We start from the raw sequence: 20,448 nt of genomic DNA, 5'->3' as shown, positions 1-20,448 counted from the left end.
TCTGCATTCCTACAAACCCCAAGAAACAAAAAGCAAATTATAAAAGGAGAAACCAGTTACATACACTGTTAAGGACAGAAAAAAATAAAATAGGCCAAGGAGGAAAGTCATCCTTTCCTTTTTCCAGGGCATCAAATGCGACCCCCTTGACTAAGGAGGGGCATGGGACTCGTTCCCACCCACACAGCAGAGCAGACGCCTCTGCTAGAGCCATGGATGCAACCAATACTGCACTCCCATGGTGCGCAGGCGTGCGCGTGGGAAAAACCCGCCCACCTCATTCAGGGCACATTCCACAAGGCTTACCCTCCCCTGTGAAGCCCCAGAATCCCTCCAGCTGCGACCCCTGTGTGTGTAGGTATGTGAGGGGTCACCTGGGGGTGCACGCAGATGGCTACAGCTCCATCCTCCAGGCCTCTTCCCACCCCCACCCCTGCCAGGGGCCTTACCCCTTCCCCGAGAGCAGGCCCCACACCCTTGGAGCAGGCAGCAGCAGGCCCCAAGATGGGACTGGAACTAAGTCCCTCAAAGACCCTGGGGGTCGGAAGCTGAGGCTGGCTGTCTGGGAAGAACGCCCCATGGCCTCTGTCTGCACTTTCTAGCTCAAATCTTTCCAAAACATCAAGCATTCCTTTTTCCCCTAGAGCTAAGAAACACCCACATGCTCTAACCCTGGGAAAAGAAAACCAGGAGACTAAAATAGCTAGAGTGTGCACCCACTGCAACTACAAGACCAGGCCCAAGTCCAAGAGAATCACCCCACACCTCCCTGAACCCATGTCCCAGCCCAGGTAGCTGGGGGTGGGGGGTGCTCCTCAGAACACACGCTTTGTGTCCACCTCCGTCCAGAATGACCTGTGGCATGTGACAAGAGCAAGACATCAGCAATGTGATGGGGTGAAAGCTGGACAGAAGAGTCTTAGGACATCCCTGGCTCCACGAGCAAAGCAGACATGATCCCAGCACTGGTGACGGAGGCCACAGCTCTGTCCACAGCCCACCTGAGACAGCAGTGGAAAGGGGAGAACCAGGGCACCAGCCTCCGCCTGCCCAGCTGAGGTCGACAGACACCTTAGGAGCAGCGGGAAATGGCACTTGTACCCTCCCTCCTAATACTGAGCTCTCAAGCAGATCTAGACTTTAGCCAGAATGGGATATCAACTAAAGACCACAACCCAAGTAATAGCTGGGTTCAGAGGATGTGGTGGGACTGACTGACAGTGCTGCTGCTCCTGGGCGGGGGGAGGAACACGTAGTGTCCTGGGACTGAGCCAGGAAAGAATCTGTGGGTGCACCGCCTCCCTGAACTGTAGCCCGGCCCCAAGGACCAGCCCGTGGTTGGAGCAGTCCACAGCATCCTTGACTACGGACCGCAGCCAGAGGAGGGGTCCACATACCTCCCCTTCTAGCCCACTTGAGTGCCTCTGTTCGGTTTCTTTTGGTGATTCATGTCTCGGGGCTGTGTCGGCAAAACTGACCCTTGGTACATATAACAAAAATAGGCCGTTTCAGGAATTTCGGCTCCAATCCAAGTGGAAACACAAGAACATGGAGGGTAAAACAATTAAGCCCCAAAAGTGCAAGGGAAATACCTTCAGCGCCCCCACCCTTCCCTACTCCAAGGCAGAACTGCCTGTAACTGGTCACAGAAACCGGGGCTGTCTGGCTCCACGGACCCAGCATGAACAGCTGCTGGAGGAGGTACCCAGGAAGCGAGTGCAGTTTCCTGTTCAGGATGGGATGAGGGATGGCCACAACATGCAGTGGTGTAGGGGCATAGGCTCCCGCTTTGGGACCCATAGTGCCTGAGCCACATGGCACAAACCTACAGAGTGGGTCCCTCCTGAGAGCTGAGGCACCCAGCCGGCCCATGATAGAGCTCTCCAGTGCACACAGACGGCAAAGCAAAAGCCAGGACCACTAAGACAAAAGGGAGGCCCGCAAAACCCAAGATGGGGAGGGCGCCTGGGAAGAGCGATGAGCTGGAGGCAGCCAAGGGAGCCGCCAGGGCCAGATCGCTGGAGCCTGGGAGCCTGCAGGTCGGCAGCTCCGAGACTGTAAATCTCACCCTCCTTCCCGCCAGGACAGCTGTTCCCAGGACTCTCAGATTACTTGTTGCACAATCTTTCCACTTTCTTTAAAAGAGGGAAAAATGTGAAAAAAAATCTCGGCAGCAGCAAAGAGCTGCTGGAAATGCCGTCACAGCCGCCCCACAGCAGGCGGGGTGCAGGGCGCTGAGGAGCAAACGCACCCTGGAGAGGAGCTGAGGGGCCGGTGACAAACTATACAGTCAGAGACTCACAATCAGGACATCAGGATGTGATGGTCACAGCCCCAAGGTGTCACGCTGGGGCCAGAGCAGTTCCCACTAGGCCAAGCCATGCTGTTTTAATAATCAGGTCCCCTGACAATTTCAGCCTGTGGGGTTTTCTTTCAGTCGCTCAGATCCTTAGACAAAAGGCCCTAGCAGAAGCAGCCTGCTAGAAAACACAGGAGGTACAAAACCCCAGTGCACAGGCAAATCCGGGGCACGGCTGGCACCCAAAAGGAGAAGTCAGCAGTGCCACCAGGAATGCTAACTGGGCCCAAGAATATAGCCATTCACCCTGCTGAGGGCGGTGGGCCCTGCCCTTCCTGGGCAGGTGGGGGCACAGTGCCCTCTGCTGGCTATTGGATAAAAAAGCAACAGGGGAGTGCTGGTTAGGAAACAAGAAAAAGAGAGCAAAGGCTGGTGATGAGGCCCCCAGCCAACTGTCCACAGCAGGAACTCAAGAGATACAGAATATGGCTTAATGAACTTCATCTCATTTGGGCCCATTGAAAATAAGGTAGTCCAGAGCATCTGGAAGCCTGGAGACGCCCTAACTCACTCCAAGGTGAGCCCCCCAGTCACCTGGGAAGCCTGGTGCCCTCACTGTACAAGGAAGAGGAATAGAGACAGGCCCCAGGGCCCCCTGGACAGAGGTGGCTGAGCCCACATGAGGACCTGGGCAAGCACACGCCTTGGAGCTGCGTCATTCTTCCCAGCTGCTCTAAGTGATCCTCAAACTTCCATGGTCCCATTAGGTCATATTATTTACATGACCTGATTAAGCAGGGCTTATCATTTATTTCCAGTTAGAATAAACTACCAGACACAGGATAGGTCCATGAAAGAACATACTGGGAGTCTTTGTTTCCCAAACACTTTCCACTGTGGATATACATAGTGGCAGCTTGTCTGGAGGGGCGTGCCCGAGGCCTTGGGCTACCTCTTGGGCAGTCTGCAGATGGTATGCTCAGCTGATGGAACAAGACCTGCCCAGGGGCCACCCTGCTCCCCCAGACACAAACACCAGCTACACCTCACAGAAAGGGTTGTTGGCCAGGCTTCTTTCCTAGCCTCTCCTCTGGGTCAGTCTGAGTATCTGCTTCCCTGAGAACAATCAGGAAAGCACACATCTGAAGGAAGGGCCTCCCTCCCCACCACTGTGCAGCTCCTAGCATCTCCACCTGCCCCCACCTTCCACACCAAAGCTGCTGCTCAGGTGGGCAATGGGGTCTGCCAAGGCACTAGGGACACATGTGCAGGCCCACAGAGCATGGAGAGAAGGGACTGTTAGAGGTACAGGATATGTCCAAGTGCGTGCAGAGTTAGGGGCAGCCAACACAGCAGTGAGCACACTCTGGGGAGGATGGCAGTGCCCTGAGCCCAGGTGACAGCAGGGCCAAGAGTAGGCTGCTCCACATCTGCTGAAGCACATCACCTGGAAAGGCCACGCTGCATGCGACTGTGATGCAGGGAAGACTGTGGGGCTGGACAGCGTCACACTAAGATCCACGCCACCACCCTCTGTCACTCATCCTCCCCCTAGCCCAGGCAATGGGGGGGACACCGTACCAGTTAGTGTTAACATTGTGGCTGGGTAGATGGACAGGTGGGAGGGCCCAGCCAGTTCTTATGACTGCCATCTCCAGTCTCTAGCACCTGGACACAGGACCGAGCAGTGCTGAGCATAGGCAGGAGTGTGACAAGACGCCAATAAGAGGCCTAACCTGTTTCAGAGTCTTCGCTATCAGAGGAGCTGGACTCGCTGGTGCTCTCAGACTCCGAGGATGAAAATCCCTTCATCTTGGAGGAGCCGGCAATCATGTCAACTTTCTCGGCTACAATAAAGCAACAGTGACTCCATCAGGCAGGGCCCCAACCCAGAGGGCTGCTGTTAGCCACAGGCAAACCCCAACCGCCCAGAGGAAGGGCCAGTGGGGAGTCCGTGCCTTGTGAGCCAGAGGCCTGCTCCTAACAGCCAGCTGTGATCGTCCCAGATCCAACGGACCCCACATTTCCCAGCAGTAAGGTGCTTAACCTACTGCATGACAGCCAAAAACCTGGCTTATGCTGGAGTTTCAAGGTCCCTCCAATCTTTCAGAACACCCTCTGCAGGCTTCATCAAGGAGTAAGAGACAAGGCAGGAGGGAATTCCCCAACACGACAAACTACTGGGCTTGGACTCCCTTAGCTACTTTTCTGGCAGTGGGTGAGGAGAACCCAAAGGGGACACGAAAGCCAGAGACAAAGTAAGACATGGAAAGAGCCCCGCAGTCTCCCAACACCTCAGTGTGCAGACCCAGGGTGGAGTATCACTGTCCAGGGCCCTGGGGAGGGGGGCTCAAGACCCCCAGGAGTCAGTCCAGGCTGGGACAAAGGCTGTGTGCCACACCCTGATGTGGATCCTAAGTCCTATTGGTCTTAAGACAAAAACTATAAGCCAAGACAAGGCATTTATAACATAGAAGAGCTGCCTGGGAGACTGTTGTAGAGAGGGGACCACGCAGAGCTGGAGGAGGACAGCATGTAGGCACAGTGCCCATCTAAGGCCTTTCTTCCTGGCCATGCCCCCCAGAGGCCCCAAAGAGGAGGGATAGCTTTTGGGGAAGACTCAGCAGCAGGCAGCTGAGGATGAAAGAAGCTGCTGCTTAGAGCAAGGCTTAGGACACCGAGGTCCAGGTGGACCCCAGACAGCCACTAGGCAGAGAGCTCGAGAAAGGCACCAACAGCCCAGGGTCGAGTGCGATGTCACAACCCTCCAGAGGTTTCTATGTCTAGGACACAGATTTTATAACTGGAAAAAAAGCCTGCAGATGGGGAGAGCTGAGTCTGGAAGGCAAGAGGAAACAGCTCAGTCCACCTGCCCAGCACCCTCCCTTGGCTGGGACTGGGAACACCCCACCCTGCCCCAGGGGGCCCAAGAGCACCTTGAGGTTTCCTTTTCTTCCGCAAACAGGAGGTGACGTAGCGCTCCAGTTCCCGCAGGGTGGACGGCTTCAGGGTCTCAAAGTCGATCTCGATCTCGTCAGGGTTGGAGTTCTTGAGCGAAGGCTCCCGCGATTGGATAATGTGCACCACGCGGCCCAACTTCTCGCCAGGGAGCTTGTTGATGTCCAAGCTGAGCTGCCGCTTCTCCTCGTACGACATGGGCTTGCACTTGTCCTCCTCCTCTGACTCATACGCGGGAGGGGGCTTGCTCTTCATGGGAGCCGCCTCCTTCTTGCTATGAAGGGACAATACAGACACCGTCAGGAACGGGTTCCCTGGTGAAGCTGGGCACCCATTCCTCCATGTGGGGCTTGGGGAGGCTTCCACACCCCACCTGCCTCGTCTTCACAGGAAACCAGAGATGCTGGTGATGCCTTCCCAGGGGCACAGCACTGCTGTGGCCTGTCCTGGCCACCTGAACCACACTACCTGCTATCCTCCCTCCCCTGCCAAACACGGTGAGCGCAAGGCTCACCTGAGAAAGAGGCACAGAGGCAGCCTCCCCACCCAGCATGGTGGGCGGGGCCCACCCGGTCGTTCTCAGGGGGCACAGACCTTGCGTTGCTGCTGCCGCTGTTGTTTTTCTTGGTCTTTTTGGGAGGCAGCTCCTTGGCTTTGCTTTTCTTACTCTCCTCCACTTCCTCCTTCTTTCTGTGCTTTTCTTTTTTCTTTTCCTTCTTATCTTTCTCCTTTTTCTTTGGTTTGTTCTGCTGGGGCTGCGAGAGGGCTGCAAGCTGCTCGTGCACGGCTTTGAGCTGGGGAGAAGACAGGCAGGACATGTGCCTGTCACCCTGGTCTCTGCGAGGACTGCCAGGATGTGGATGAGGGAGGCAGGGAGGGGACTAGGCCTCAGCTTTGAGACCTGCCATCCCATCAGACTGCCAAAGTGCTCACGCCCACCCAGACCCTGGACTCCAAGGGTGGCCAGTGTCCTCGCCAAAGGAGCCACCCAAGCAGACAGATGCTGAGCCCCAAGGCCATCCCGGGCCCAGCAGGAGGGTCCCTAGGAGGCCAGGCAGGAGCGCACAGACACACGGGTCACTAACGGCCTGAAGGCCAGCTTGTAGGGAGAAGAGCAACCAAGCAGCCCCAGGAAAGACAGACATCCTGGCTCAGCCCCCTCCTTCCAGAAACTGGAAGGATCGAGATCCGGCAGTCTCGCCTCGGCCCAGAGAACAGCCATGTCTCCCTGCCTCCATACCCACAGTGCACATATGTATATGTTCAAAACGCCCATGACCTAGCACAAGGGGACCAGTGGGTAGAGCCAAAACCACCTCATGGAGACCTGTGGGGAGACGACCCCAGTCCATGGATTCTGGGGGCACTGGGAATGGGGCTACCTGTGCCCTCACCTGCTCCTGGAGCTCTGCCAGCCGCTGGGCTCGCTCCTCCTCGGAGTCATCAGTTGAACTGTCACTGTCAGAGGAGCTATCACTGCTGCTGTCACTGGATGAGGGCGGGGCCGCAACCTTGGTGGGTGGTGGCACAGCAGGGGAAGACACAGCCAGCACAGGCTCCTCAGGCTCGTCCGGCATCTTGGCAAAGCGCATCTCGAACACATCCTGGGGGTGGGGTGGGGGGAAGCCGTGCCCGTGAGGGCTGCTGGGTGCCTAGGCATGTGGGTGAAGGGACTCCTGGGCCATGGCCCAGCATCACCCCAGCCTCACTGGCTGCTGGGGTCAACTTGACAGGAAGCCAGCAGGAAGGTCAAAGAGGGCTGGGCCTCTTTGATCCTTTCCTTGCCACCAAGGAGAGAAGCCAGTCAGGGCCCCTGACACCTCTTCTGACACTCCTCTCTCAAATCTCACTCTGAAGAGAAAGGTGCTCCTGACACGGCCTGGCACCAGCTCCCTGGGAGAGACGGCCCAGGCAAGGACATGTGACCCAGGTCCCAGGAGGCAGCCGGCCCACTGAGGATGTCAGTCTGAGGACCCTCAACAGATGGTGGGCCGGGGGCCGGCCTGGTGACGCAAGCGGTTAAGTGCGCGAGCTCTGCTGCGGCGGCCTGGGGTTCGCAGGTTCGGATCCCGGGCGCAAACCGATGCACCACCTGTTAAGCCACGCTCTGGCGGCGTCCCATATAAAGTAGGGGAAGATGGACACAGATGTTAGCCCAGGGCCAGTCTTCCTCAGCAAAAAAGAGGAGGATTGGCATCGGATGTTAGTTCAGTGCTGGTCTTCCTCACACACACACACAAAAAAAAACAAAAACACATGGTGGGACAAGGGCAGGACCCACACAAAGAGCGCTCTGAGGCTCCCATCAGAACACTCACTGCTCACTCGGTCAGCACATCCCAAGGGAGCCTTCTGGATGCCAGGGCTGGGCACCAGGATACAACAGTGAATAGAACAGGAGGCTCTGCCCACTTCTGGTTCACATTCCCACAGGGAGTGGGTAGGGTATGCAGTTTTAAAGAGCGCCCAGGCAGATGGAACAGCACGTGCAAAGGCCCTGTAGGAATGTGCCCAGCACAGAACGTGTGGCCAGTGAGGAGGCCAAGCCCCTGCTGCAGCACACACATTGTCTGTGTCTGCCTCCCTACTCCTCAGATCATCTCTGGGGCACATAACTGAATAGAGCCATGCCCCTGGCAACTATGTCTCCAAGGCATGCCAGGCAAGGTGAGAAAGGTATAGGACAGTGGATATAGGGGTGCTGAGGACAGGCTACAGAAGGAAGCCAGCTTTGTGAGGCGCAAGCAACCCCAGCAGAGGCCACAGGGCTACTGAGCACAGGATCCCACCGCAGGAGAGTCCGAGATCTTTCAACTCTAAGATCCAGGAATCGATGGAACTGGGTAGGGTCACAGAGCTCAGGGGGCAGCAGCCTTGCCTGGGCATCTGGGGGTCCAGCTGTGTGCTGCCTGGCCAGCCAGCTGGCAGATCCCTCCCTACCCCAAGGGCTCCATCATCATAAATCCAATGATGACTCAGGACAAAGGACAGCAGTGGAAGGAACAGGGCTGGCTTTCCAGCAGGATTTTGGCACCTCCTTAAAGCCTGGAATAAGTCAGTGCACAGGGCATCTCACACAATGGAAGGGGCCTTCCTCAAGTGGGAGTCAACACCGCAAAGAGCAGCGTGGCCCAGGAGGGCCATGGGGTCAAGCTCCAAGGCTGCTGTTTCAAAATGGGGCACACTTCGACAGAGTCAGACCTAGAAGCCCCTTCTGATGTCTCTGGAAACACAGCTTCAGGTTTCCCCTCCCCCAGGCAACTGGGAGAGAAACAGTAACCTGGGTAGCAGGGTACGCATCCCACACATCTGGGGTTCTGTCCCCTCCCTTCCAGACCTCCCAGAGCAGCCTCTACTGAGGCAACTCCTCCTCCCAGCAAGGCGCCTGCCTGGACTCTGCTGTCTAAGTGGTTCTGCTGTGAAGTACTAGAAGATCAATCCCTTTCTAATTTCTTCAGAAGGAAATCCTGGAGCAGGAAATCCTGAGGGCAAAAGATAAGACACTCGGGATGGGGGAGACAACACATGACCAGAGACCATTACTGCCCCGGCTGCCAAGGAGAAGGGGGCTTCACACTGGAGCAGAGGCCCTGGTGGGGCGGTGAGCAAGACTCTCCCTGCCCACAGTGCCCTGGATGTGGGTAGACTCAGGTTCCCGACTGACCCACATGAGCGTCCAGCAGAGCCAGGCCTGCTGCCAAGAAGTAGGGGGCAGGCCTGAGAAGGTGTCAGGGCGTCAGGACTCCATGAAGGGAGGGGGGTGGCGGGCAAGGCCAAGCACATGGTATACTGGCAGGTCACCCTTTACCAAGCAGAAACTGCCCCATGCCACTTGTTTGTGTGCCCCGTCTCCCCTGCCGGCTGCCAGATAGCACCACCCTTGCCACAAGGACATCCCTGTTCCTCCTCCACAGCCTATGGCTGTTGTGAAAACCGGGGGTGGGGTGGGGGGTGGCGCAGGGCGGACAGCGGCCGAGTGCATACTCATTCACTCCCTAAGAAGGGCCTCCCACACTAGGGCCAGCACTGTCTCAACGTGGACCGAGCTCCTCCACCCAGCAGGCGTCATCTCCACCCCACTCCAAGAATCTGGGCCACACTGTGATTCTTCACATCAGCAAACCACACTGGTTTCAGAGCAAGTATCTCCTCTCGCTAGAATGTTGACCAGGGTCATCTACTTCAGGCTGCACCAGATTCATGGAGGAAGCATGCCCCCACCCTCTTCAGTGAAAGAGATGCTCAAGTACTGGGAGGTCGCAGTGCCGAGAGACTCCCCTCAGGTGAACCAACCTGCAGTCAGTGCAGATGGAGACCCTCGAGGGAAGTATGGCCCAGTTGGCAACTCCTCAGCCAAGCCTGGACATTGCTGAGGGGTTTGGCCACACCCAGGGTACAGAGGCTGGGAAGAGCAAGATGGAATACAGGCAGTGGGAGATCCACCAGGTGCCAGGTGCTGGGGATGCAGCCATGAGTGGAAGATACACACATACACACCTTGAAAGCTTCGTGCCTCTGGGATCTAATGCAGGATCCCAACACGTTTTTCAGTTTAATTTTTTCCTTCGTGAAAAAACAATTGTATACCACCTTTAATTCTCACTTGTTCTTAAAAAAAAAAAAAAAAAAAATACAACCTTGGTAATCCACATGGGAACCAAACTTCCTAAGTAATTTACTTCAGGATAGAATAGAGAGTAGAGAGCAGTACCACTAGCAGCTCTAGGCCCTGGTGGAGTTGGGCTGGTGGAGTTCAGCCCAAGCCACCGCCACCCTTGGGCTCGTGAGGAAATCCCGAGCGCAGAGGCTCCTGGTGACAGGATGTGGGTTTTCAAAAGGCCCTGAATTTAGAGGCTGGAAGAGAAAACAAAGTGGATCCTTTTCTTTATTGCTTCCCAGGTAAATCCTAGCCTAATTAAGAGACAGTAGGTCCCAACATCTCTTACAAAGGCAAATAAGGGCTGGGACTTGTTTCTCCCCCTCCTCGCTGGGGATTCCAGCCATCTAAACCATGCTGATCCCAGAGAGCTTACAGAGAAAGAAGAAAAACAAAGCCCAAAATGCCACAAACACTGCCTTCCAGACAAGAAGCCCACACAGGGAGCCTGCCATGTCAACTCTGCCACTGAAGCAGAGACGCCCTCACCCACCTCCTGGCATGTTACTTTCAGTAACATGGCGACCCACCCTGCAGTGGGCAAAGCAGGCTGGGGCAGAGGGAGGCCCGTGCTGAGCAGCCCACCCAGGGACCCCCACCTGAAGCGGACCCTCCTTGAAGGCAAGGACCCCATGCAGTCCAGCCTGGTATCTGAAGTCAGTGTTGAGGAAGAGGCTGCTGTGTGGCAAACATCTCAGTGGCCTGGTTTCAGATAAACCAGGTAAACTTCATGTTTGGGCATGCTCACACCACTCCCAGAAGGAGAAAAACGCAAAAAAACCTTAAAACAGGCACAGAAGTTAAGAAGCAGAGAGCTAAAATGTATTAAACGATGTTTTCTTCTTCTTAAATAAAGTAGATCAAAATAGCAATCTTTGGTGCTGGCAGAGAACTTGTTTGCATGAGGGCAAATAAAGGGTATGGGCAGCCATCTGGGCAAATGCTACCCTCCAATCCTCAGAAGAGGGCAGGTGGGAAGGAGGGTCTGTCTAAGGCACAGTTCTGAGGGTACCCCGCCACCTGGTGGCCATGTGTGAGAACTGCAGTAGAATTATAAAGCCTGAGTTCCTTCAAGGATGGGCAACGCAAGACAGTTGAAACAGCACCTGCTTTGCGAAGAAAGCAGACAGGCAGCACCAAATAGAGAGAGAGCCCCACCCCCTAGACAAAAACTCAGAAAAAACAAAACCAAGAAACCAGCAGTAGAAATTGAACGCTTTCAGTCTGAGTGTGCGTTTAAATAACAATACCCAGGTCCATACTAGTAAGAAGTTTTTTTTCTCCTCCATGAGTTTCAGGACACATCCTTTGACCAAGGCAGCTCCTGACCTGGACAGGAGCCAAGTGAAAGAACAGGGGAGACCGTGCCTGGGCTCCAGTATGAGGAGGTAGGAGACACTATGGTGGCAAGTCTGGGATAACGTGCAGAGCCAACAGAGCTGGGAGGCAGGTGGGCAGCGGGGCTCAGGCGACCTCTGACTGGCATGGACCCACAGGTCACCAAGGGCTTTCTAAGTCCTCACTTCTGCCCTGGAAGGACTTCACAGATGACTGGGAAAGCCAGGTGTGAGGAAGCCTCACTGAGCTGCCAGGTGGGGTTCGGACGTGAATGTGCAGACTGGACCTGAGCTCCGGCCAGAGTGCCTGCACCTTGTGACAGCAGGTAGCCCAGCCCACAGCCTGCTTTGACCCCGAAAGCAGAAGCAACCTGGGGCCTTGGGGAGAAGAGAGTTGTGCATTTTTCTAATATGTGTAATTTTAAAGAATATACAAAAAAAAAAAAAAAGCAGATTGTTAACGGTACTAAATATCGACTTTATTCTCCATAATTTTTAACCCCTGATCTTTCTATCCACAGGGAACCACTGTTTAAATTTGGGTACATATTTTTCCTTTTTTTAATAAAAGTGGAGTTAGTTCACATATTTATGCTGTAATCTGCCCCATCCCTTCCACCCATGTGTGCACTCTACAGCATGCACCACCCAGGATCAACTTGAAGGGGCCACTAATCCCACCCACTAGGGCATTGTGGCCATAGGGAACATCTAAGAAGCAGCCGCTCTGCAGGTGGAAGGCAAAGGCTTTCAAGGCTCTGGTGAAGAAATGCCCATAGTCAAGCAGTTACTTCAGCTCACAACTGTGACAAAGTGTCTACCTGGCAAGAGTGTCCCCCGCCGACTTGAGACAGGTCTGTTTTGGAGAAGAGATTGGGACATGCACAGCACTCTCGCTCTTCCAGCCAAGGGCAACCGAATGCAGGTGGGGGGAGGGGGCTTTCAGTGGAACACCCCAAAATGCCCAAGACAAAAACCAGAACCAACCACCCTGCTTTAACTATAATGAAATAATCCCAATGTAAAATGTACACATAATCCTGACTTGAGTCCACTCTTCCAAAGCAACAAGGCATTATACCAAAGCAAGTGACAGAAATAAAATCTGTCAAGGCCCACAGAGGCCTGGCCCGCCCAGGGCCCCCGCCTGCTCTGCCTCAGGACACCGTGCCTGGAGCTTCCCAAGAGCCTCACCTGGAGCTTGCGGGCCATGGCCACCACCTCATGGTCAGGAGGGTTGTACTTGTAGCAGTTGGAGAACATCAATCGGACATCGGCACCAAATTCCTGAGCATCGCGGTACTCACGGGCCTCCAGTTTAGACTGGAAAGATAAGACAGGTCCTAGTTAGCCATGTCTGTCCCTGCTCCAATGGAGAAGCAGTGGCAGCGAGGGCTGCCTGCAGGAGCAAACTGGCTTCTCAGTGGCTCTGGGTTTAACCCAGACCCCAGTGGGGTGAGGTCATCAACCTAGTTCACAGCATAAGGTGCAGGAGACACTCAACAGCAAGTAGCAACTGCCCTGCTAGCATCCAAACCCACCCACTGGGGTCACTGTGACTGGCTAGGGGGCAAGTGGACAGAGGATCCACAGAGGCAGAGCTTAAGCCAGAACCATAAAGAGAGGGGTAGGCCCACTTCTGACATGGCATACACTTGTCTTGGTGACACAGGACAGGATACTGGTCAAGAGGAACACAGCACTGTCCCCTGCTCTGCCTGTCACGTGTTTTGATGGTCTTACTCCACTCCCAGAGGAGAAAAATCCAAAAAAGTTTAAACAAAACCAAAAACGCCTCAAAGTACTACAGTGAAAATGCTAGCACTTGCCATGTGCCTTCTACCAAGAGGAGATTGACACAGAGCCCAGCGAAGTCACCAACCCCCAAACTCTCCTGGAGCACCTGCTGTGTGCAAGGCACCTGTGGGCCCTGCTCTCTCTGACCAAATTCGGCACATTGTCTCAGAGGACGGCCCCACAATTCCCAGCAGGGGGCAATGGGCTTCTCTGGGCTGCTGTGAGAAGTCTAGACAGTTATGAGGGCCCAATGCCTGGGAGACCCAGGCCTAGGCCCTCCTCTGGGACAGGCCTTGGAGGTTCTGCCCTTTCCTGTCCTGGGGAGACCCTCCCTAGCGCCAGGGGGATATCTGTTCACCTTGATTGTGCTCATGTCCATGGGGTGCTTGATGATGTCGCAGTAGTCATGTAGGCCCAGCGCCTCCACGTCCACGGGCTTATAGAAGGGCCAGGCGTAGGCTGCATGTTTCTTGGCGAACATCTCCTTGAGGATGCCACTGCAGCACTTGAGCTGCTCTGAGACCTTGCTGCTCTTGTCCGGTGCTGGGTGCTGCTGCGAGTCAGGCACGTCCTTCTTCGGGGGCTTCACAGGCCGGCTGCTTTCCCGCCGGGGGCCCAGCTTGGTGGTCTTAGGCTCCGGGGGCAACGAGGGCGGCTCGTGAATGGGGTCAATGGTGGTGGGGGTGGTGGTGTCCGCTTTCCTCTTAACCCCCTTCTTTGTCTGCGGAGAGCACGGACACAGGTGCGACAGGCAGGGTCAGAGGCAGCAGCCAGCACAGCGGTCTCACCCTCAGGGGCACTCCTGAAGCCAGATCCTTTTTAGGGTCCCAACACTTATGGGCAATGGGGCCCCAAAAGTAATCCCACAGGTGAAAGACTGAGGATGTTGAGACCCTGTCCCACCACTATGGTCTGCAGCTGGGACAGGACCCTGCCAGTGGCAGGAGAAAGCACAGAGCTGTGTGTGGGATCTGCTCTCCAGAAGCCAAAAACACCTCCTGAAGCAGTTTCCTACTTAAAGCCAGGGAACTCTCCTCCCAGAACCAAGCCTTGCCACTCGGGCCACCCACAGAAGGCACCGTGCAGACTATTTGGACAGTATCTGCAAATATGCAGTCAAAAATAGAAACAGGTAGGGGGCAGCAACCCCTGGGAAGTGACTCGATTATGGGATCTGTGGGTCGGTAGGGCAGCAGCTTCTGGGCTGTGCTGAGTTAAACAGAGCACAGTCCCCCCAGAAACACCCACAAGTGCCCCAGGAGCCAGGACAGGCTCTGCATAAAGCACTGGCAAGGATGAGTGATTGTCTCCTGCAAGCCTCACTGCTATGGAGCAAAGACAAAGAGGGGAGGCTAGCTGAGGAGGCAGGAGCCCACTAGAGGCCAAGCTAGGCCACACACACGCATGGGACACTCACCTTCACAGGCTGTGGGGTGGCCGCGATGATGGGTGGGTGGCTCTGCACAGGCTGGGGGGCTGGTGCGGGTGGGGGTGGTGGCTGGGGAGGCACCAGAGGGGGCGTCTGCAGTGGCTGGGGAGGCACCACTGTCATGACAGGGGTCTGGACGATGAGGTCTGGGGTGACCACGGGGAATGGGTGAGGTGTGGCCTGCACGGGCGGAGGGTTCTGCTGAGGGGTCTGGGTCTGCGGAGGAGTCGATGCTTGCGTCGTGTTTGGTACTGTAGAGACGCCAGGTTTCGCCGTCCCTACCAATCATAAAAGGGACAGTTAGATGCCACATGTGACACATGCTGGCTTTGTGGGGACATTGCTACACATAATGAGGACACATCTGCATGGCACAAGCATGGCACACATGCATGGCACACAGTGTCGCTGTAGCTATTTGCCTAAGAGACAGAACAGTGCGAAAACCCTGGACCTTGGCCAAATCTGTCTACCTGCCCCGGGGACTCCAAGAGCAGTGCCTCACTGCATTCCACACTTCCTGGGGTGTCCTGGCAGCAAGTCCTAACACAGGCACAAAGACTCCTTTATGAGCATGGAGACCTGAGCTGAAGGAGCAGAAGCACACGCTGACAGTGAGCACCAGGACTGTGGATGGAGAGCAGAAAAACGTTCCTTGGCGCTTTTGGGAAGAGCTGTCTTCATTCCCAGAAGCACTGCCTTCTGAGTAAGCGTTTCTGGCAGGGGACCAGCCTCAGAAGCCCTGGCCAAAGTTTCTGGAAACTGGCAAGCCCCCACCTCGCTGAAGCATGGGGGGAGGCTGGATGACTGCTGCCCTTCGTGACTAGCTCAGGCTGCCTCCCTGCAGCTGGGCGGATGAGTCCAGACACACAACTGCCCCATGTGTAGACCAAAGGCCCTGGTCCCAGGGAGTGAGGTCGGGGCTCCTTGGTTGTAAGGATAGATACTGGAGGCCTCTCGGCAGGTTCTGCGGTTAAGGGGTGACCCTCCAGACCACCTCAGCACTGCAGGCAATCTAACCAAACCCCTTTGTTCCTGTGAAGCCACCGCTTCTGAGCAGGGTGGGAAGTCAGGTGAAAGCCTGCTCCTTAGAGAAGCAAACAACTCACAGCATGGCCACCTTGCAACCATGGCTGTTCTGTAGCACAGAGCTGCAGATGGCAAGATGCAGAAGGCAGCTGTTAGAGCTTTTCCTAGACAGAAACATTTCATGAGTGGGCTACTCCCTACCAGCTAGCCTTCGGAATCCTGTGTCAGGCTGGGAGGCAGGGGGTGGGTGCTGAGTTAGAAAAGACGGTTGGACTTCAGAAGACTGGGCATCAAAAAGCAGGCATGGCTCAGACACAAGCACATTAAGATAATTCAAATAAACCTCAAGGCACCAGGATAGGAATATTAGTTATTAAGACTGTCTTTGGTCAGGTTAATTTCTTTTCTCTAAAACGGAAAAGCAAAGACTATATGGCACCGGCTGGGTGAAAAACTCAAATTTAACTTAAAAATGCTTTCAAAAAGTTATACCTCCTTTTTAATCAAAGCCCTTCAAAAAAAAAGCAGGGCCCAATTAGTTCTACTTTGCGGGAGGGTCACAGAGTCACGTGACCCTCTGGGGCAGGTCCAACACGGAACCTGGTCCCACCATATCCAAACAGCAACACGGCAGCCAGTGTACAGTGTAGCCGTCTTCCCATCACTCCTAGTCCTACACTGAACTTGGAGAAGAGGCAAAGATTGGGGAGAAATAAAGCCTACTTTCTATTTCAGTGTCAGGCAAACAGTGCTGGCGGCACCAGAGGGACCCTACCTGCTTCTTTCCTCCCACGTCCTCTTCCTTTTGCCTGGACTATCATGATCTCAGTCTCTTCTGTGGGCAGTTCGTTGATTTTTTGCAAGAAGAGCTTCTCCAGAGCTTCTGCCATTAAGACTATGTCATCTCCAGGCTGGAAGAGGAAACACATGGGATGAGGCTCGGAAATCCCTCCCCACCTTTCCAGACAGAGCAAGAGCTCCCTACCCTGTGCCACCCACTCCCTGCCCTCAAGTGTGAAGCATCGTATTCAGGGTCCTTCCTCCATCTGAACCCCAAAGGGCCACAACACAATTACACTACCAGGCATCACAGAAGCTCATGTGCCTGCAGATCTGCTGAGCGAGCAACTCCCTCTCTAGTCTTTTAAGCTCTGGCCTGTCTGAGAAACCACCCTAATGCCTTAAGCATCTAACAAGCTCTGCCAATCACAGACAGAGGCCCTCCTTTGACACAATTCAACTTCACCAGAAATACTTCAATTACACAGGATTTCTTGCCACAGCTACATTAGCAAGGCTCTGACAGTGTTCCCCAGCATACCCCCAAGGCAGCTCACCGGGGCTCGGGGAAATGCCCATCTTGCACTGCCTTATGGTCCCCACTCTTTCGCCTCATCTATAACATGTTGTTTCCACTTAGCTCTTAACTGAGAACCTCATTTGTGCAACATTTTCCTTAAACCTAGCGGTTTAAGGAAAGAGCTGAGACTTTAAAAAACACAGTAAACTTCAAGAAACTCACCTCCCCTTCCTTTCTGGGCAATTTTACCCACTACACCAGCAGGGGTCAAAAGCTGAGTTCTGTATGGTGTTTCCCTCCACGGCTATTCTATTTGAAAAGGGTGATTTTAATCACATCTGTGGTCTGAACTGTAAACAAACGATCCAGCTTAATGGCACAGCTGAGCTGAAAGGTTTGGCTACCAGGTTAAGAAGCGATGTTCAGATCAGGGGACACTTGAATCTATGGCCACAAGCTGTCAACGCACCCTCTCTCACATCAAGGCTTCCGTTTAAGCACACCTTTGCACAACTACATTTTAGTAGGCTCCTTCCTGACAATTCACAACACCCAGACTTCTTCATGAGTCGTCACTGTCCTTCTCACGTCTTCTCTATTAGGCCTGCTCAAGAACCAAAATCCCCAGGGCATCAGGAGCACATGCTTCAAGCTAACAAGGATGGCTTGAAAGTAAAATCCGGCCAGCACCCGCCTCTCCAAGAAAGAAGCACGCCCAGTCACAGGGAAAACCACAGGTCCTATTACCTCTGTCTCCTCCTTCTCCTCCCGTCAGACTCCAATCCCACTCACACCCAGCAACCCAGCCCAAGGGCCCCAGACATTCCTGCCTTCTCCTCCCCAGCCCCCAGGCACCCGCCCCCACATCTCACCTTGTTGTAGATGTAACAATTTGTAAACATAGTGTTGAAATCCTGGATACATTCCTGAGCATTCCAGTAATAGTTGTTTTCCAAGCGCTTCTTTATTGTTCCCATATCCATAGGCGTTTTAATGATCTTATAGTAATCCTGGAGAGCAGAGAGAGCAAAAGGCCAGTGTCACCTCCAGGGCCATGAGGCACTCATAGGTGGGCCTGCGGGTCTCACTCCAGGTCACCCCACAGGCACACAGATGAGAGCCATAGCACAGACCGAAGCTCTTTCATTGCTTCAGTGAGCCACCTCAAGGGGAAAAGTGGATATGATCCACCCCAAGATAAAGTGGATCAGGGAAGGATTCCTAAATGCTGTTGGCAATTTGCAGGGAAAATGTACAAATTTTACAAACCGCCCTGTCTGGGAACAGGTTGTCTTTATTGAGATCTATGTTTTTTTCCTACTTTTTGATATTATAATGTCCTTTCGTTTTTAATAAATAATGGGGGAAGCATACAGCCTTTAAAAAAAGCAGTTGTTATCTATCTGGTTCTTGTTTATCTGGGTAAAACAACCCAGGGCAGGTTCTACTTTCTCCCTATCGTTTGAAATCTTACATGACCATAAAATGCAAAATCTGATGGAACCAGCCTTGGAGCCCACCCAGAACAACTGGATCCCTTGCTCCCTGTCACAATGAAGAACCACAGGCAGAAGTCTCCACCTTCAGTTAAGTTCATCGGACTTCCATTTCTTTTGCCCGCACCCAGTCTATCACTAAGGACCCACCATCATCTGGATACAGTTGAATAACTACCCAGGTTAAATGCTAAACAAGGCATCCAAACGGCCTTCATAATCCTTAATAAAAGAATCCAGCAGACTCACACCCCAAACCTCCAGATCTTACTCTGCAAGTGCCAAACAGAAGGAGCCAGAAGGCAGGTGTAGATGTCCCAAAGTCCTTCAAATCAAACTCTACTCTCGTCACAGTTTTTCTCTAAATCTAAACCTATTCTAAAACCAAATGTTTTATTTTTAAAAACCACCACAGGAGGAACTGGGGGACAGATCAGGCAGCGCCTGGGTTTCCAAGTGGAAGGACCACAGAGGGTCACGCAGGGGGACCTGCATGCAGCCCATCAGCTCCACCGAGAACTGTATTCTCTGAGGTTGCTGTAATTAGGCTTGGGTAGTATCAGAACCAAGTCCAAGTGGGAACCCGACAGCAGAGGGGCAGGCCTATCCCTTAGCAAGTGCCGACATCCTGCCTGGGAACAGTGGTGGACAGTACTGGAAAGATAAGCATAGGGTGTGAGGTTTTGAGCTGCCCTGACACCCGTGAGAAAGGAACAAAAGCCAATGACTTACACGTAAGGGCGGGCACAGATCATGGCCCTGACTGACAAGGGCTGCAGGTGCACACTTGGACACCCTGGCCAGTAGGCGGCAAGGGGAGACTGAACCAGACTTTCTACATTATACTATGCTCTGACCACCTTTCCCAAGAGAACTAAGTCCAAACATACCTGCCCCAGTGGAAATTTAGATTTTATTTTATGGCCAAAGGTCTCTTAGAATGGTGTCAGGTGCTTGAATTGGCCATGGTGTGTCAAGTGACTCAAGGGCAAACAAGACAGTGGTTGAGGATGGAGAAGTGAGATGAAGACAAAAAAGGGGGGAGGGGGGCGGGGGCAGTGATAAGGGAGCAGTGGGTTCAGGGGAATGACATTCCAACTGTACACGTGTACTGAACAAAAGAGGCAGGCATTCTAGTGAAAAGTCTAGCAGGGACCAGAGGCCAAAACGCAGGGAAAGATCTGGAAGGCGTCAGAAAACAGAAAAAGAAGGAACCCTTTCTTGGGTGGCCCTATTAACATCTCCTGGAGAAAGAAGATTACTGGAAAACTGGGCTTTAGCATGACATTGCTCCCAGCCGACCAGCCCCACCCCGCCCCTCTGGGTCAGCTCCTCACTCTCCCACCTCTCTGAAGATCCATCAGTCCCACTGTTCATAGGTCTCTTCTTCCTATGTTAGAGCTGCTGAGGGTAATGTCAACAGTCACAGGGACGGAGGATTCACACTGTGGCCCATGGGGAGTCTGGTCTCTACTTCACAGAGAACGACCTCAAACTCCCAAACCCCTTGGCTTGACAGACCCCACACCTGTGTCTGTCCTGCAGGCTGGGATGCTGCCTTCTCAGGATCTCGGGTCCCCCAGCCCCCCTTTCTCCTCTGTCTTCACCACCTCAGCCCTCTGCGTTTTCCTGTAACCAACCCCTCCTCCATTGTGGTCCTGCCACGCCTTCCCTTCAGAGCCAAATTTCTTGAAATGGTGGCTTGACATCCTCACCTTCTCATTCACATCGTCGCGAATCTGGTTTCTACTTCTGCGTCACATCTTCCTAAGGTCACCAATGCCCTCCTAAAGGCCAACAGGAGGGTCAGGTCGGAATCCTCATCTCTTTGACCTCCCTGTAGTCTCTGATGTGGAAACTTGGGGGACTGCTCTCCGCTGGTAACTCGCCTGGCTCTCTTCTGTAGGCCTCCCACCTCCCTCTGGTGCCACTCCCCACCCGCCGCCCGGCTCCTTCTCTCCCCATTCTTTGCATTTGCTCTGGGAAGGTCACCCTCACTGTGGACCCTACACGGCCCAGCTCAGCCCAGCCAGAGACCAGTGTAGCAAGCTCTCCCAACAGCCTCCCTCCGGTTCCAGGCTGGCTGCCTCTACTCCTTGCTGTGGTCAGTAGCGAGTGCAGCCTCTGAAGCCCAGATCTGGAGAGA

General features: G+C 54.1%; 1 protein-coding gene across 1 annotated transcript in view; it reads right to left on the bottom strand.

Annotated features, from left to right (window-relative positions):
• BRD4 (bromodomain containing 4) overlaps positions 1-20,448 on the bottom strand; it is an 84,428-nt gene that overhangs the window by 12,814 nt on the left and 51,166 nt on the right. The window contains 9 exon segments of the mRNA XM_087443679.1: positions 4,036-4,146; positions 5,236-5,531; positions 5,852-6,051; positions 6,652-6,861; positions 12,446-12,574; positions 13,407-13,769; positions 14,466-14,755; positions 16,282-16,417; positions 17,679-17,816. Of these exon segments, the coding sequence (XP_087299805.1) occupies positions 4,036-4,146; positions 5,236-5,531; positions 5,852-6,051; positions 6,652-6,861; positions 12,446-12,574; positions 13,407-13,769; positions 14,466-14,755; positions 16,282-16,417; positions 17,679-17,816 (1,873 nt within the window).

This window comes from Ceratotherium simum, chromosome 18 (assembly GCF_057802395.1).
Source record: "Ceratotherium simum simum isolate JZ-2026a chromosome 18, ASM5780239v1, whole genome shotgun sequence".
Lineage (NCBI taxonomy): Eukaryota > Metazoa > Chordata > Mammalia > Perissodactyla > Rhinocerotidae > Ceratotherium > Ceratotherium simum.
The sequence above is the reverse complement of the archived record's forward strand: the minus strand, read 5'-3'. Positions and strand labels throughout refer to the sequence as shown.